The following is a 19,123-nucleotide window of genomic DNA, read 5'->3' as shown; positions in this document are numbered from 1 at the left end:
ACTTTTGCGTCTGGCTTCTTTTAGTTAGCATGAATGGTTCTGAAATTTATCCATGTTGTTGTGTGTAATCAGTAGGTCACAGTTCAATCCTTTTGTTGTTGTTCAGCAATATTTCATTGTATGAATAGGTCACAATTTGTTTATCCATTCCTCAGCTGATGGGTATTTGGGTTCCTTCCAGTTTGGGACCATTATTAATAAAGCTACTATGAACATTTGCATCAAAATCTTTGTGTCCATCTGTGTTCCTGCCTCCCTGGGTAAAGGTGAGTCATATGGCACGTGTATGTCTCCCTTTTAAATAAGCTGCTAATGTTTTCAAAGGGTCTGTTCCAGTTTACATTTCTATCAGTGGGATATAAGAGTTCCAATTCTTCCTTATCATTGCCAATGATGGTATGGTTGGTCTTTTAGATTTATTTTTTTAAGACTTTATTTATTTATTTGAGAGAAAGAGAGCCACGAGCAGGGAGAAAGGACAGAGGGAGAAGCACACTTCCAGCTGAGCAGGGAGCTCGACATGGGACTTGATCCCAGGACCCTGGGATCATGACCTGCACCAAAAGCAGACGCTTAACTGGCTGACCCAAACAGGCACCCTAATTTTAGCCATTCTAATAGGTGCGTAGTGGTATATCTCCATTGTGGTTTTGATTTCCATTTCCCTGATGTTAAATAATTGAACATCTTTTCCCATGCTTATTGACCATTTTCGTATCCCTCTGGAGAAGTGTCTGTTCAAATCTTCTGTCCATGTTTTGTTTGTTTGTTTGTTTCTCATTATTAAGCTGCAAGAGTCCATTCTGTATTCTGGGTACACGTTCTTTATCAAGTATATGTTTTGCAATTACTTTTCCCAGTCTGCACCTTACTTTTCTTTAGTTATGTCTTTCAAAAAGCAAAAATTTTTCATTTTGAAGTCTAAGTAATGAATTTTTTTTTGCTTTGTGCTTTGTGTGTCCTATATAAGAAATCTTTGCCTAAACCAAAGTCACTAAGATTTCTCTCCTACATTCTCTTATGGAACTTCTGTAGTTTTAGGCTTTATGTCGGAGTCTCCCAAGGAGTTAATAACTGCGTGTGATGCGACAGGCAAGTTGAAGTTAAACTGCTTGCACACAGACATCCAATTATCCCAGCACCAACTGCTGGAAAGATTATTTTTTCCTCATTGAGTTGATTTGTCTTCTTTGCTAAAAATCAGTTGACTGTGTGCGTTTTTCTCTATGTATGTTATAACTGGATAAAACATTTTTAAAAGGTGATCAAAATTTCAGCCCCCCTCAAAAAATAAAATAAAAATCAACTGACCAGGGGCGCCTGGGTGGCTCAGTGGGTTAAAGCCTCTGCCTTCAGCTCGGGTCATGATCTCAGGGTCCTGGGATCGAGCCCCGCATCGGGCTCTCCGCTCAGCGGGGAGCCTGCTTCCCTTCCTCTCTCTCTCTCTGACTGCCTCTCTGCCTACTTGTGATCTCTGTCAAATAAATAAATAAAATCTTTAAAAAAAAAATCAACTGACCATATGCGTGGGTTTATTTCATACTAAATTCTATCCTATTATTTATACGTCCATTCCTACCTGACAATATCATACTATCTTAATGTAACTTTGTAGTAAGTTCTAAAATCAGGTAGATAAGTCCTTCAACTTTACTTTTCTTGATAAAAGTTATTTTGGGATATTCTAGGTGCTTTACATCTCTATAAAAATTTTGGTATTAAGTTGTCAATATCTGTCCACAAAAAAAAGGTCTGTTGGAAATTTTATTGGGTTTGATTGTGCTGAAGATAGACTGATCTGGGGAGAACTGATGACTTAAAGAAGATCTTCCAACCCTGAATGGTAATCTCTTCATTTATTTTATTATTAATACCACCAATTCATTTATTTAGTCTCTTCTTTGATTTTCTCTCATCAGTTTTGCATTTTATAGCTTTGTACAGGTCTTAAACATTATTTTGTAAAATTTATCTAAATATATATTTTTATTTTATTAAAAATGATATTTTTTCAATTTTAAATTGTTGCTAATATATAGAAATAAAATTGTGTCACATGCATCTGTGAAACTCATTTATTAATTTTAGATTTTTTTGTATATTCTCTAGGATTTTCTATGGACACTCTCCAGGAGTCTTGTGAATAAAGACAGTTTTACTTCTTCCTTTCCAATTTGGATCCCTTTAATTTCTTTGTATTTCCTTATCGTATTCACTAGTAATTCCAGTACACTATTCCACAGAAGTGATAACAATGGACATCCTTCCCTTTGTCCTGATCTTCGAGAGCAAGTATTTGCTTTTTAACCATGAAATGATGTTAGCTGTAGGTTCCCCCTTGATACACTTTATCAACTACTACTAGTTGCTGCTGGTTTCTGTAATGAATGGATGTTGAATTCTCATAAGTGCTTTTTTGACTTGTATTGAAATGATCATCTTTTTTTCTTTTGCCTTTTTAAAATGGTGAATAACACTACTTAGCTTTTGAATGTCAAATCAGCCCTGCATTGGGAGCATATCTCTTGCTTGGTCATGATGTATCGCCTGTGCTGTGCACTGCTGGATTCAATTTGCTAATATTTAGTTCAGGATTTGCATCTACACGGGTCTGTGGTTTTCTTGTAAAGTCTTTGGTTTTCGTATCAGGATAATTGCTGGCCTCACAAATGAGGCTGGGGGAGTATTCCTTCCTCTTGTATTTTCTGGAAGAACGTATAGAATGGCTGTTACCTTTTCCTTAAATGTTTCAGAGAATTCACCAGCAAAGCCATCTGGGCCAGGAATTCTCTTGTAGGAATGTTTGTCCCGGCAGATTCAATTTCTTGAATATAGAGGTCTATTCAGCTTATCTGGGTTTTTGAGTATACTTTGGCAGCTTGTATCTTTCAAGGAGTTGACCCATTTTGCCTAAGTTGAATTTACTGGCATAAAAATGTTCACAGTGTTCCCTTACAAATGCCGACAGGTTCTATAGGTTCCCCTCTTTCATTCCTGATATTGGCAATGTGTGTCTTCTCTCTTTTTCTTATATTAGTTTGGCCAGAGGTTCATTGATTTAAATGAACTCAACAACCAGCTTTTGGTTTCATTGGTTTTTCCCTAGTATTTTCCTGTTTTTATTTCACTGATTTTTTGCTCTTATTTGCTTCCTTGTCCTGCTTTGTGCTTAATTAGTCATTTTTTTAAAGTTTTTCTTCTATTTTCTTAGAGAAGAAGTTTGCTCGTTGATTTGAAAACACCTTTATTCTGACATATTTCTAATTAAATTTTCTCTAAGCACTACTTTATTGCATCCCACAAACTGAGAGGTTATGTTTTAATTACTGTTTAATTAAAAACGTTTCCAGGTTGGGGGGGAACCTGGGTGGCTCAGTTGGTTAGGCAACTGCCTTTGGCTCAGGTCATGATCCTGGAATCCCAGGATGGAGTCCTGCATTGGACTTCCGGCTTGGCGGGGAGTCTGCTTCTCCCTCTGGCCCTCCCCCCTCTCATGCTCTCTCTCTCTCCAATAAATAAATAAACAATTAAAATCTAAAAAAACAAAAACAAAAACAAAAACAAAAAAAAACCACCAAAAACTATTTAAAAAAAAATGTTTCCAGGGCATTGGGTGGCTTAGTCTGTTAAACATCTGCCCTCAGCTCAGGTCATGATCCCACGGGCCGGGGATTGAAACCCCCATGGGGCTTCCTGTTCAGCAAGCAGTCTGTTTCTTCCTCTCCGTCTGCTATTCCCCCTGCTTGTGCTCTCTCTCTGTCAAATACATAAATAAAATCTTTAAAAAATATGTGTATACTTTCTAATTTCCTTTCTTCTTTGACCCATGGGTTTTTAGAAGAGCGGTTTTTAAAATCCAAATATCTGAGGTTTTCCCTGATATTTTTCAGTTACTGATTTCTAGCTTAATTCCACTCTCATAAAACAACTATTTTTGGAAGATTTCAATCCTCTTCAATTTATTGCAACTTGTTTTATGGCCCAAACGTGGTCATTCTTGGTGAGTATTTCATGTGTGCCCCAGAGGGGATGCATGTTCTCCTGTGTCAGGAGAGAGCGTCTGAAAAATGGCAGTTCGGTTATGTTCGAGTCTCCATATCTGTAGTTACTTGCTGTCTGATTTTTCTATGAATCGTTGAGGGATCCTGAAATATCCAACTCTAAGTTGGATTTGTCTATGTATTTTTTCAGTTCTATCCGATTTTCATGTATTTTGAACCTGTTACTAGATGCTACACAATCAGTACGTTACATCCTCTTGATGAACAGACTTTCTTGTTAGGTGTTTCTAGCTTTCATCAAACATGGGAAGGATCTGACCATCTTTCCTGCAAATAATTTTTACTTTACTTCCTCCTTCTTTGATTCCAGTTACAAATACATTAGACTTAGTGTTGTCCTACAACTCATTGATGCTTTGTTAACTTTTCACTCAATTCTTTATTTCTGCTTCATTTTGAATATGTTCTTTCCTTTCTTAAAGACTTTGTTTATTTATTTATTTATAAAATATTTTATTTATTTATTTGTCAGAGAGAGAGAGAGAGCGCGCGCACACAGGCAGGCAGAGTGGCAGCAGAGGCAGGAGAAGCATGCTCCCTGCTGAGCAAGGAGCCCAATTCGGGACTCGATCCCAGGACGCTGGGATCATGACCTGAGCCGAAGGCAGCCGCTTAACCAACTGAGCCACCCAGGTGTCCCAAGACTTTATTTATTCATTTGAGAGAGAGAGAAAGAGATAAGGAGAGTACAAGCAAAGGGAGAGGCAGAGGGAGATTTGACTCTCCGCTGGGCTGGGAGCCGGATGTGGGGCTCCAGATCGCAGGACTGGGAGATCATGAGCTGAGCTGAAGGCAGGGGCTTCTTCTGAGCCACCCAGGTGCCCCTTGTGTACTTTCTTTTGTTATGGCTTTCACTGATCTTCTGTAACTAATCTCATCCACTGCATTGTTTTTCATGCAATGTATGCTTCATCTCTAGATGTCACACATGTGTCTTTTATAGCCTCTGTTACTCTGTTCATGATCATGCTTTCCTCTCTCTTCTTAAACACGGAATATATTGATAATAGCTGTTTTATTAAAGTTCTTATCTCCTCCTTCTATCGTCTGGGTCATTTCTGGTTTTGTTTCTATTACCACGTCTCCTGATCATAAGTGGTATTTTCCTGCCTGGTAATACTGGCAGGATGCCATACACTATGGATGTTACATTGCTAGGTGCTGAAATCATATTTCTTTAAATACTGTTGCTCCTTATTCTGGGATGCAGTTAAGTTACTTGGGATCACTTTATCCTTCTGAGCTTTTTAAAGCGCTTTGAGCGCAAGCAGAGAATAGCCTTTGGTGTGGGGCTTCTTTGACCCAGGAGGTCTCTACCCAGAGGAGCACATCTGGCTGAAAAGAACGCAATGTAGGCATGGCCTTGGGTTCCATGATTTGTCCTGAATGCTGCTTCCTGGCGGTCCTCTCTCTCTGGCCTCAGTAGCCTCAGTAGCTTCCTCAAACACATGCACAGATCAGTAAGCAGCCAGAAGACTCGGAGGCCCCTTCTGCAGATCTCTGGAGTTCTTCCTCTGTGTATCTTATTCCTCTCCAGTATATTTTCTAGCAAATTCTAGAAATCTTGGTCTCTTCAAGTTTTAATATTACTGTCTTCTGAATTTAGGAAAGCACCAGGATTTGCTGGGCTCCCCTTCCTTGCACTGTGATTCAGAGACACTGAGTGAGGTCACAGGGAGCACGTGGTTTCCTTCCACTCGGGGATCACTGTCTGTCCTGGGCAGTTTATTGTCCAGTGTATGAAAATCAGTACTTCTTTTATTTTCTCTGGTTTTATACTTGTTTAAGGCAGGAGGATAGCTGGTCTCCATTATGATCATGGTCTGAAGTTAAAGTCCCCATGGCATTTTGTGGTCAATTCTCATACAGTATCTCCTGACTTTTATTGTTGTTGTTGTTTTTCTCTAATAACTCATTTTCTTCACCAGATTGTAAGCTTTCTGAGTCCAGGAACTAGGTCTTGTTTATGAATAGGGTCCTTCCTACAGGAACACCAGAGAAATCAAGTGACTAAAGAATGGGCAGACCAAGGTTGATAAAAGAAATGAAATATAAAGGTGCTCGGAGTAGAGTCTGAGGACACTCTTTCCACTGTGAAACTCGCTGATCTGGTCGTGTGCTGTGACTCCCCAGTAGTCAGTCTCTGGCAGGATCACCGCTGCCACGAACCTCCTTGCCAACAAGAGCCCAGCATCATTCTGACAACCCAAGTCCTTGAACCCTGGCCAATTCCCAACAGACCTGTCTATTGAAGAGTTAAGAAGTGGCTCTAATTAGGCAGCATTAATTTTCTAAGACAACAGCCTCACCATGTGCAGTGAATACTTTGGCTATAAAATTCTAAGAGGGCAAAAATAGCATTCCCCAAACAGCACAGATTGTAAAGTCAGACAGACCTGAAATCTGAATCCTAAGTGTGCTGCCTCCTTGCTGTGCCAACATAGACAAGTTGCTTCACCTATGTGAACTTTAGTTTTCTCATCAAATGTGGATAATATGTAGTATCTTCTGTATATGAAGAGAACCCAGTATATAGTCAACTCTTCAGAAACGATAGTATTGGAGGTTTAATCAGGATCCTTTAAGCAAGGATAGAAATCAAAATGAATGATGAGAAATCTGTACAAAAATATTAGTGGCCACCTGGTAATACTACCCCCAGGGAGAACATTCACTTGGAGGCCAACCAATGTGCGAACATGCACCGGGCAGGACGCTTTGCCTAAAAATTATAAACCACAGCCTGAGGAATGCCAAACAATGTGTTTGCTAGCTGACTTGTGGTTTCTTCTAGAGGTGTACCTGTATGTCTGTCTGCGCCTCAGACACAGAGAACCACAATCAAACACAGGTACCAAAAAAAGCTGGCAGGGTCTGGGACACCTATGTTGGCAGAAAGAGAGTGAAGGTGTGTTTGGTGGGGAAAAGTGAGGGAAAACAGGTACAAAAAGCACTGAGAAGATGATGCTAATAGAATTTTTCAAACTACTAGGTCTCTTTCTTAATATATATTTATCAGAACTTTTGTAAGAAGTAGCTTAAGGCTCAGAACTTTGAACACACTGAGATTTAAAAGAGAGCCACTGACATGCTTTAAGTAGTAAATATGAAAGCTTCAAAGAAAGTTTAAGGAACAAATTTTTCAGCTCAAAGAAGAGAAGATTCAGGAATAGTTGACTCTCAGAAAATATAGAAAGGATTATGCAAAAAAAAGGAGGGGGGATGGTGGTGGTCATCTCTGTGTCTCTAGTGACGAAGCTCAGTTGTGGCGGAAGAGGCCCGTTCTCATGGCTATTAAAAATAGAAACAATTTTCTAAGGATATAGTGAGATTTCTTTTCCTGGAAATCTTTAAAAATTGACTCGACGTCCATTTTTCTAAGTATAACAGAGGTACATGCCACGGAGGCATCCCACTGGAGCCCTCCTCACTCCATGTCCACCTGGGGGGCACCATCAATAAAGGGCTCACTCGAGCTTCTCTCTTAAAACCAACCATACGGGGGCACCTGGGTGGCTCAGTGGGTTAAAGCCTCTGCCTTTGCCTCAGGTCATGATCCCAGGGTCCTGGGATCGAGCCCCGCATCGGGCTTTCTGCTCAGCAGGGAGCCTGCTTCCTCCGCCCTCTCTCTCTGCCTGCCTCTCTGCCTACTTGTGATCTCTGTCAAATAAATAAATAAAATCTTTAAAAAAAAAAAAAAAAAACAACCAACCATACGTAGGGAGGCCTGGGTGGCTCAGTGGGTTAAAGCCTCTGCCTTCGGCTCAGGTCATGGTCTCAGGGTCCTGGATCGAGCTCCACATCCGGCTTTCTGCTCGGCAGGGAGCCTGCTTCCTCCTCTCTCTCTCTCTCTCTGCCTGCCTCTCTGCCTACTTGTGATCTCTGTCTATCAAAGAAATAAATAAAATCTTAAACAAAACAAAACAAAAACCCCAACCAACCACACATGAGCAGAGTGAGGCCAGGACTGGCTGAGACCACACACCTGCTTCCACTGTGGGCTTTTGCAGAAAGCACCATGTGCAGAGTGTTGGGCGGTGGGCTGGTTCCCTGCAGTGCACAGCTATGTGGGAGGGGGAGAGACATGAACTGGCCCTGCTGGCAGAGGGGTGACAGGTTCCAGGGATGCTTATGGCAACAAGAAGAAAGTTTTGTCTACAAGGTGACAAATAGAACTGGCCTATGACAGATAAAAACAATGGGATTTCCAGGTTGTCTGTGAAAAACAAAATCTGAATCTAAAGCTATGATGATTTTGGGGTGCCTGGGTTGAGCATCTGCCTTTGGCTCAGGTCATGATCCCAGGGTCGTGGGTTTGAGCCCCGTGTTGGGCTCTCTGCTCAGTGGGGAGTCTGCTTCTCCTTCTCCCTCTGCCCCCCACTCGTGCTTTCTTTTACTCTCTCTCTCTCTCTCTCTCTCTCTCTCACACACACACACACACACACTCCCTGTACCAAATAAATAAATAAATGTATTAAAAAAATAAAGCTATGATGATTTGAAGCCCGCTGTGGTCTGTCAGACAAAGAGAACCAGGCCCTTGCTTCTACAAGCCCACACCAAGGCAAGAGCGGAGGACTCTCCCTTTTCTGGCATTAGCAGATGTGACAATTTCTTTAGAGAGTCACAAATGGGCAAACTTATATCCTCTAGTTTGTGTGATTCCATGAACATCACACAAGGCTGTGCTACATACGGGTCACATCCATGGTAGTGAACAAACCTTCCTCTGGGCTCAAGGCATAGAACTTGAGGTGAAGACCGGCAGCACAGTGTACCGGAAACTACAGAACCAGAACACATAGCCTTGGGGTCTTTGGTGAGAAGCAACGACCAAGGGAGAGTTTCCTATGTGATATGATGGGTCGGGATGTAAATTCTCAAGCTCTGTTCTGAGCAGCTGTCAAACCTTCCATGAAAACACCTCACAGTGATTCCCACCTGAAGTAAAAGCTCCGGGATGGAGACTTCTTAAGATCCCTAAGCCCCCCGCACAAGGCCCCAGCAGCAATGTGTTCGTTATGACCCATTCCATACTGTTGGAAATCACTGGCCGACTCAGGTTTTGACAAGACAGCTCGTATGTACCAGGTGTGCTAGTGCAAAAAAAGGGGGAAAAAAAAGGGCTGAGGGGTGCCTGGGTGGCTCAGTGGGTTAAGCCTCTGCCTTCAGCTCAGGTCATGATCTCAGGGTCCTGGGATCGAGCCCCGCATCAGGCTCTCTGCTCAGCAGGGAGCCTGCTTCCCCCTTTCTCTTTGCCTGCCTCTCTGCCTACTTGTGATCTCTCTCTCTGTCAAATAAATAAATAAAATAAAAAAAAAAAAGGCTGAGAACCATCCTTCTCTAACATAATTTCTACAGAGGGGCAGAAGTCAAGTTAGATAAAAATGCACAGCAAAGCTACAAATATATAAAAATACCAGAGTTTTCTAAAGATGTTTTGTTCACAGTTTAAAAAAGACTGGGAACATGTCTGTTGTCACCAACAGAGAACAGCACTCTTACTGTGGCTGCTGTTATGATGGGGGGGGTGTCCCAGGGGTATAGCTGGATATGCCCAGGGTGCCAAAGCTGCCTCTGAGAACCAGGGACTCTGACCTCTGATCTATGATTGGCTAGAATGGAGTGTGCAAATCTGTAGCTCTGGACGGAGCTTCTCCCTCTGCAGAGCTAAATGGTCCTCCCCATCATCAAATAAACAACTCTAGCATCAACAGTGCTGCAGCCCAGACACCCCAGATGGTAGCTTAATCGCCTGAAAGAATTAATAGTGCACCTCTAAGCACATTATTCACCCAGAGAATAGTTCAGGCAATGGGAAGAATCTGGCCCATTATAGCCCACACAATCGCTAAATAATATGCAATCACAGAAATGAAGCATGGCATATGGTAATCTCTCTACTATATTGAGATTCATTGTAATAAAAGTGCTGTTCAAAACCCTTCTGTAGAAATCTGGAAGGCATACCTTTCTTTTCTGGAAGAAACATTATAATAAGACAAGCCAGTCCTCCTAGGCACAGAAATGCCGCTAATGTCCGCTTCCGACCAAACCTAAACAACAGAAAGACGTTACACATTTCTCTTGAGGATCTTAAAAATTCATCTGCTTTGTCTCCTGAACCTTCTTCCTGAAATGTCCCTGCTTTCATTATATATGCTTATCGTTGCTTAAGGAATGGGTGGCAGATGTGACTGACTAGGACATAAAATACGGAGCCATCACAAAACCGGAGAAAACTGGCCGGATGGCAGGATCGAAAGATGTGTGCAGGGAAAAAAACACAGAAATCATTCTACCAACTTCTGTGAGGGTTCACCATGTGCGAGGTGGTGCTGAATGTTTTCCATCTTACTTAGTCCTCACAATAAACCTGTAAGGCATGCGCTGTGCTCTCCATCTTCCAGAGAATGAAAATGAACCATGGAGAACTGAGTCTTTAGCTCACTTCTTTTCGTGACCTGAATCTCTGGCAGTTCATTTTTAAAATTTTATTTAAAATCAATTAATTAACATATAGCGTATTAATAGTTTCAGAGGCAGAGGTCAGTGATTCGTCAGCTGCATACAATACCCAGTGCTCATTCTATCAAGTGCCCTCTTGAATGTCCATCTGCCGATTATCCCATCCCTCCCTCCCCACCCGCTCCCCTCCAGGAACCCTCAGTTTGTTTCCTACGATTAAGAGTCTTTGATTTCATCTTGTTTCATTTTCCTTCCTTTCCGCTATGTTCATCTGTTTTGTGTCTTAAATTCCACATATGAGTGAAATCATACAACTGTCTTCCTCTGACTGACTTACTTCCCTTAGCATAATATCCTCTAGTGCTATCCATGTCGTTGCAAATTTTAAACACTGTAAAACAAGGCTCTCTCTCTTAAAAATACAAACTGAAAAAAAAAATTTCTTGTGAGTATGTCAGAATTAAATGACATGTACTGCACACTTCATCAAGGGAACTAATTTTCAAAGAATTGCTGGAGGCTTGGATGAAAAGCACTGGCATTAACGAGTCTCCCTTCAATAGGGGCCTGTGACTTGCCAGGTCCCCTGTAGGAACTGCCACAGTACTTGTAACCTGTATAATAATTCTGCCAGGGAATTTTAGAAGCCCAAGTTTAGGGATAAGTACGCAGAAGCTTACCTGTCGAAGCCATCATCTGTCAAAGTCATCAAAGTAACACGTGGCTGAGACTAGATCTGAATTCAGTGGTAGTGGCTGGGAGACAGGACGACACGTGGGTCTCCGGGTCATAGTGCCTCATCTAACATCAGTACTGAGAACCTTCCAGTGGACAGGTGCCACGCCAGGCGGGCATGGGGGATGCAAAGCCAGAGAGGCTGCTCCCCAGGACGACACCCTTCCAAACCCTTTGTAAGGGGTCCTCAGAGGTGGGCAAGGAAGCTGTGACAACACAAGGGAGGGGCGTCTGGCTCACTGGAGGTGATGGGGACAGATTTCTGAATATGCAGCCTGACTCGGCTCTTGGACCGTGGTGACAGCAAGCTCAGTCCTTAACAGAGGGGGCAGCACAGACGACCGGGACTGCCCCCAGAGAAAAGCTGAACAGATTCTATACCTGCCCTTCATAATGCCCTGAGCCCACCACCCATAACAACAGCCCCAAGGGTAGTGCAAAAAGAATGCTGTTTGGATGAAAATAATGATTTCTGGGGAACAGGGAACAGCACAATCCAGCTGATTCACACTGAATGGGATTTTCAGTTGCCCTGGTCAGGGCTCAGTAACAGAAGCGACCTAATAGGGAAACTGAGGAAATGGAGTTCTCTATAAAAGAGAATTCTTTTAAAAAGTATTGTAAGATACCCCACGAATAAATAGCAAAAGCAGGGTGAATTCCTCCACTCATTGAAGTCGAGTGGGTCTTAAGAGGTAAGAAAAGTCTTTTCAGGTCCTCCAATTCTGTGCTTGTGTAAGAACATCTACATGATAGGGGCTGGGTCGACCTAGCTCCATCTATACAGAGCCAAAAATCCTTTCTCTTGGAGATAACTGACTACCCACAGACTACCCAAAACCCGGTGGTAGTGCCTTTTAATACTGGATTGAAAACCTGCATAAATATGAAACCCAAGCGATACCACACTAAAAAGTGAATTCCAACTGCATTTGGTCTGAAAAGAATTCTAATCACCCTGGAGTGCTGAGCGGATACTGCCTGTCGACAAAGACAATGATACTTAGGTATTTATGGATATGAGAGTGTGATCCTATGTGGGGCCCTCCATACTCAATTCTACTCACCATTTCTGGTTAATCAAGTAGATGCAGATAGGGTAAGACGGAATCTCTATGAGGCCAGACAGGGCCAGGTTGGCATAAATATTTCCGCCGAGATCCCCTGCACTCAGAGTGAGGCCGTAATACACCAAGCTGCACACGAACCTGCAGTTGGGGTGAAAGACAAGAAGGTCAACAGGAAAAGCACGTGAGAATCTGCCGGAGAAGGTCCAGTCACTGGTTCAGTATAATGTCATCTGTCTTAAGCAATCAGCTTGACGTTCCCACTGACCTTTCCATCCCAATCTAAATGTATTCTAGGGGCCTTGGAAGTGGTTGAGTGACGCCTAGACACTCTCTAAAGCAGATGAGTGGCTACTCCTGGAAGAGTGCAGACATCAACTGTCCTTCCATCAAGCACAGCTGCATTTAGCAGAAGACAATGACTATTCTCGCTTTATTTAATCCAGCAGTTTATAAACACTGGCCACAGGCAACTGCTGTGTTATTGTCCAAAAGACTCTAGGAAAGAGCTCCCGAGGGGAAAGCCAACAGGGCGTGGTGTTGAGAGCATGCGCTGAGAAGTGACCGGATGGTCGGTGGGTCACCTGCAGGCCAGAGATGACTGGCCCTCCAACCCCCTGACCAGGTTCTCGACCCACCGAGACAGGAAAGGGAAGACCGGGAGCCCAGCGGAGGCAGGATCCTCCAGGAGGGTCAGCTGAGGAAGGACCCTCGGAGAAGCCATCAGTTTATTTCTGCGTGCTGTTTCTGCAACACTTGGGGATAGGCTCCTAGGTCGCAGGCACTGGGCCGGGAACAAAGGAGCTGGGGGAGGGGGTTGTAAGCTGACCAAAGTGCCACCCTGAAGCTCCAGGTCCTGGCTTTCTCAAGCAGAGGGAAGAGAAGAAGACAAACACCTGTGCCTAGGAAACTGAATTATTAAAAACAAAATGAAACAGAACAGAACAAACAGAAACAAACCACCAAAAGTAGGCTTTGCTGTTCTATAGATGTATTTTGGAAACCACACATTCTTATACAATGTACTACAGGCTTTGGAAGTCCATCAGTTTTCACATTTTTGCAATTCACCTGATGGGTGTTTATTACAGAGAAGTTTCCATTGGCTTCCCTTTTGTTTTCCTTAGAAAACATCGGATGAGCTGCTGCTACGACGAGATCAAACAGGAGAGGGGAAAGCTTTCTCTCCATCTTGCCAAAACAGCCAAATGGGCCAGGTGCCCTGGGCTATTAAGAAGGCGCTGCAGTGAGCAGGAGAGGGATGGGAGGAGAGGAGAGGGACCTCTGGAGCTGGACTGCTTAGAGGGGCATCCCTCCCTGGCAAACAGCTGGCCATAGCAGCTACGTCCCATTATAGCTCACTGCGTGGAGCTGTCACTCGTGTACTAAGGATGATGAGTGGTGTCGGAGCCATGACATCATGTGTAAGGATGCAAGGTGACACTGAGCTGTTTTGCCTGTAGCACCCACCTTGTCCGCAAGCAGTAAGCTAAAACAAATATAAACCCATGCAGCTTTCTAAAGTATTTAAAAAATCCTATCTTCCCGCAGCAGACATCCTCCTCTGCTGTGCATTGTATGCAGCAGTGTGTGTCTACTCTGCACTTAAAATAGAAAGCACCCGGGGTGGGGGTGGGGGGCTCAGTGGGTTAAGCATCCAACTCTTGATTTTAGCTCAGGTCTTGATCTCAGGCTCGTGAGATCGAGCCCTGCATCCTGGGATTCTCTCTCTCTCTTTCTCTCTGCCCCTCCATCCACCCTCTCCAAGCTCACTCTCGCACATGCTCAATCAATCAATCAATCAATCAATCAAAGAGAAATCCCAGTGAAGTAGTTCCAGCCGTGGAAACACACATATTTAAACACAGCTGGGATGGTAGCAATTCAGGCACAAATAAACAAAACCAGTTTAGGACACGAGAGGTGAGCAGAAGCTGCTAGTAGTGGGTGAGCACGGGGGGAGCATGGGCCGATGGTCCCAAGGCAGGGACTCCGCTCACGAGGTTCCTTAATGGCAAGTTGGTCATTGGGATGCGTAATTACAGCTATTAAAATCATTTCAATCCGTCTTACCGGCCCCAAGCAAAATTTAGAATGCTTGCATAATATTTAACAGTATAGTTAGGGCATCAAAGAACTATTTAAAAAGGAACTAGTGTGGGAAATAACCAAAGGAACAGATGTGAGCTGCAGAGGTACCATTTTACTCCCAGGTAAGGGCTGTCTTCAAGGGCAGACCCACAGAAAAGACTTCAGAATTTTACAGCATCTTCAAAAACAACAGCCGTTATGTGGAATGACACTGTCTCTATAATTGTGTATTTTAGCATTTGGAGCCCAGGGTGAAGAGGTTCATTTGAGAAGAACTCCTTTGGCTATGTAAGATAGAAAATAAACGGATGTTCTCCCTGGTTCCCAGTCTACTTTGTTTGTCTGTTTTTTATCCCCTGGAGGCCAGAATCCAAAAGTTAATCTGCGTCAAAAAAAACAAAAAACAAAAAAACCCCAAAAACCTAAACACAAGAAGTAAATTATCCTCAAGAAGTAGGCAGAGGGTTTGACTGTCTATATGACATGCAAATGCGGAGTTTTATGGAGCCCAAAGCACCTGAATATATTATGTAAATGTCTGGAATAAGCCGAACCCAGAGGAGACGCTCCTACACTGGGTTTTCAGGTCGGCTTTTCAAAGTTCCCCTAATCTCCATGTCTCCAACTGTGCGTCCTCTGTTCCACATTTCTTCTGCATCTGGGATATTCCAGCACGGTGCTGGGTCTGTGGGGAGGGCGGCAGAGGGAATGCCCTGGCCCCTAATCACAGAGGTGGCAGCCATGCCTGGCTGGGTGGAAAAGGAGAATCACGATACAGCAAAATATATTCACAGCTTCATCCTGTCCATCTGCTGTTTTCAACAGGTTTACATTGAAGATCACTTTCATATAAAATGATTCTCCTTAATCCCCACATGAAAATGTAGGTTTCTACGCAGCCTTCATGGCAAATACATGCCAACCACAGCAAGACAGTCCTTCGAGCTGGTAAATATGCTGTTCACACCCAATCCTGGGTCCAATTTACGGCAACCGAGCACAATGGACGGGCATACCTAGGAGATACTGTGGGTTCTAGACCACTGCAATAAAGTGAGTATTACAGTAGAGCAAGTCAGGTGAATATTTTGGTTTCCCAGTGCATAGGGAAGTTATGCATATACTATATTGTAGTCTGTTAAGTGTGTAAAAGCATTGTGCTAAAAAAACAATGTAGATACTTTAATTTAAAATATATTATTGCTAAAAAATGCTAACCATCATGTGGGCTTTCAGCGAGTCATCATCTTTTTGCTGGTGGACGGTCTTGCCTCGCTGCCGACGTCTGCTGGCTAAGCAGGGTGCTGGTTGCTGAAGGTTGCGGTGGCTGAGGCAATTCCTTAAAATGAGACAAGACTGAAGTTTGCCACGTTGACTGACTCTTCCTTTCATGAGTGATTTCTCTGTAGCATGTGATGAGGTTTGATAGGTAGGACTTCTTTGAGAATTGGAGTCAGTCCTCTCAAACCCTGCTGCTGCTTTGTCAACAAAGTAATATTCTAAACCTGATGTTGCCATTGCAACAGTCTTCACAGCAGGAGTAGATTCCGTCTCCAGAAACCACTTTCTTTGCTCATCCGTAAGAAGGTGACTCTTCATCCGTGCAAGTTCGATCATGAGATCACAGCAGTTCAGTCCCGTCTTCAGGGTCCACTGGTCATTCTCGTTCTTTTGCTGTTTCCATCACATCTTCAGTTACTTCCTCCACTGAAGTCTCGAACCCCTCCAAGTCAGCCACGAGAGCTGGAATCAACTTCTTCCAAACTCCTGTTAATGTGGATATTCTGACCTCTTCCTATGAAACATGAATGTTCTCAATGGCATCTAGAATGATGAATCTTTTCCAGAAGGTTTACAATGAACTCTGACCAGGTCCATCGAAGGAATCACTATCTCTGGCACCCAAACCCTTACAAAGTGTATGTCTTAAATCATAAGATTAGAAAGTTGAAATGACGCCTTCATCCACAGGCTGCAGAACAGACGCGTTGGGGGGGCATGAAAACCGTATTCATCTCATTGGCCATCTCCCTCAGGGCTCCTGGGCACCCACGTGTATTATCAGTGAGCAGTAATATTTTGAAAGGAATCTTTTTTTTTCTGAGCAGTCGATCTCAATAGTGGGCTTCAAATATTTGTAAACAGATGTGCTGCCATCCAGGCTTTGTTGTTCTCCGTAGAGAGCACAGGCCTTAGCATGCTCACGGTCGGTGAGCTCTGGCTTCCACTTTAAGTCACCAGCGGCATCAGCCCCTGTCGAGAGTGTTGGACTGTCCATGTACTGACTTCTCTTCTCTGACTATAGAAGTCCTACATGGCATCTTCTTCCAAAAGAAGGCTGTTTCACCGACACGGAAAGCTGTTGTTCAGTGGAACCAGCTTCATGGGTTCTCTGAGCTGGATCTTCTGGAGAACCCGCTGCAGCTGCCACATCAGCACTTGCTGCTTCACCTTGCGCTTCTCTGTTACAGATACGGCTTATTTCCTTAAAGTTCGCAGACCAAACTCTGTGAACTTCAGACTCTCCTTCTGCAGCCTCCCTCCCCACCTCAGCCTTCACGGAATTGAAGAGAGTTAGGGCCTGGCTCTGGATCAGACTCTGGCTTAGGGGAATGTTGTGGCTGGTTTGATGTTTTAACCAGACCACGAGAACTGTCTCCTAATACATCAGCAATAAGGCTGTTTAGTTTTTAATCACCCATGTGTTCACTAGAGTAGTGCTTTTCATTTCCTTTAAGAACTTTTCTTTGATGCGTAACTTGGCCAATTGTTTGGTGCAAGAAGCCTAGCTTTTGGCCTATCTTTGGCTTTTAACATGTCTTCCTTGATAAGCTGGGCCATTTCTAGTTTTTGATTTGCAGTGAGAGACATGTGACTGTTCTTCTCACTTGAACACAGAAAGACCATGGTAGGCCTAATTTAACTGGCCTAATTCTGATATTGTTGTGTCTCCAGGAATGGAGAGGCCCCAAAGAGGGACAGAGCTAGGGAAATGGCCAGTCAGTGGAACAGTCAGAACCCACACAACATTTATTAAGTTCACTGTCATATACAGATGTGCTTCGTGGTATCCCCGAACAATCATAATAGTAACCCCTAGGATTACTGATCACAGATCACCATGACAAACAGAATACTAATGAAAAAGTTTGGAATATTGCGAGGATTAACAAAATGTGAAACAGAGTCACGAAGGGAGCAAATACTGTTGGAAAATGGTGCCAGCAGACTTGCTCGAAGCAGGGTTGCCACAAACCTTCAACCATGAAACACAGAGTATCTGAGAAGTGCAGTAAAACGCAGAGCGCCTACACAGTACGACCACACACGGGCACGTCATGCCCTGTATGAATCGCCCATCCACTTTCTTCCCTTTCCACTTCATTCTTTAAGCAGAGTCATCTTGAACCATTTGGTGCGATTCACGCGAATGATGAGAGCATGTTGAGAGGAGGATAGGAATAAGCTAAGCGAGAAAATCAGATTCAGAGACTATCTGTTCACGCCCTGATTTGCACAGGTGGCTTGCAGTCCATCATTTCACACTCCCAGGACTCCATTTGTACAAGCAACAATACTGCCCACCCCCCGGGGAGTGAGCGAGCGAGTGAAAATGCCACACAGAGTACAGGACGGGGCATGACAACTGGAGCGTGCTAGCCCACCAGCTTGATGCTAAAACCAAAGTTAGGTACTGTAAATTCCTATTTAGAAATTCTTCTAATATGCTTTGCTTTCCTCTTTTTGGCAGGGGGACAGGGAGGCTGGTTGTGTGGGTACTTAAATATTTACATGAAAGAGCTCAGGAGCAAAGATGTGTTTCTGCTATCTATTTACTCAAGTTCAGTAAACCTGCCATCTGTAAACCATGGGTCCCTCCTCGACTGAGAGGGTACCATGAAAGTGGAGCGGAGCACGACACGGGCGTCAAGAGGCAGAGGACCTGTTCTTGAGAAAACCACTTCAAGCTGACAAATCAGGTAAAATTTTCTGTGAGCCTGGAGAAGGAACACATCATCAACAGCTCTTTAGCAACCTGAGTTGAAGACTGGGACAATACCCCTCGGGAATAATTACCAGATGAACATCAGGGTCAGCGTGTGCCCCAAGAGGATGCGGTAACGGAACAGATCCAGGAAGCTTCCGGTCTCTCTGTGGCTCCTGCTGGCCGGGTAGGTTAGTGAGAACGTACACTTGAGCTTGCGGTTCCTCCTGGCAATGAGGTACAGAGCTGCTTCAGCCTCACTCAGTCGACCCTGGGAGTATAACCAACGAGGTGATTCAGGAATGAATCTGAAAGAGACGTCAGTAAAAGCTGTATATTCATACAGGAAGGAGACAATTCGCCTAGGAGTATGCGGACTCCCTCACCACAACCGGATTCCTTGTGAGGGTTAAAACTACCTCTCCCAGTGACAGGTGAAAGACAGAGGGGCCACTTTCAACAGCATGCCGGGGCTAAAAGGCAGCGGCTTTATGAAAGGAAACCAAGAACATACTTCGAAAACAGTAAAAAACAAAACAAAAAACAAATAAATAAAGTAAGCAGTATGCATTTCCTTTTAAACAAATTTAAATAGATGAATGGCAAGTTAAGGCTCGAATACTGAGTGACACAAATTTTTCATAAAGCACGGGTCAGAGAGAGGGTTCTTAACCCTAGCCAAGTGTAAGAATACTACTACAGAGATGGCAGGTGTT

The 19,123-nt window shown here is 43.6% G+C and overlaps 1 protein-coding gene across 4 annotated transcripts in view; it reads right to left on the bottom strand.

The window, feature by feature from the left end:
* The window catches only part of LOC111143103 (solute carrier family 22 member 15), a 79,952-nt gene that overhangs the window by 10,051 nt on the left and 50,778 nt on the right, over nucleotides 1-19,123 (bottom strand). For all 4 annotated transcript variants that reach the window (XM_022496582.1, XM_022496581.1, XM_022496580.1 and 1 more), the window contains exons 6-8: nucleotides 18,500-18,715; nucleotides 12,332-12,472; nucleotides 10,032-10,117 (exon numbers count right to left, since the gene is read on the bottom strand). In XM_022496582.1, the coding sequence (XP_022352290.1) occupies nucleotides 10,032-10,117; nucleotides 12,332-12,472; nucleotides 18,500-18,715 (443 nt within the window). The remainder of the gene's footprint in view (nucleotides 1-10,031; nucleotides 10,118-12,331; nucleotides 12,473-18,499; nucleotides 18,716-19,123) is intronic.

This window comes from Enhydra lutris, unplaced genomic scaffold, assembly GCF_002288905.1.
Source record: "Enhydra lutris kenyoni isolate GAN:26980312 unplaced genomic scaffold, ASM228890v2 scaffoldscaffold9, whole genome shotgun sequence".
Classification (NCBI taxonomy): domain Eukaryota; kingdom Metazoa; phylum Chordata; class Mammalia; order Carnivora; family Mustelidae; genus Enhydra; species Enhydra lutris.
Note: the sequence above shows the minus strand (reverse complement) of the source record. Positions and strands in the feature narration are given on the sequence as shown.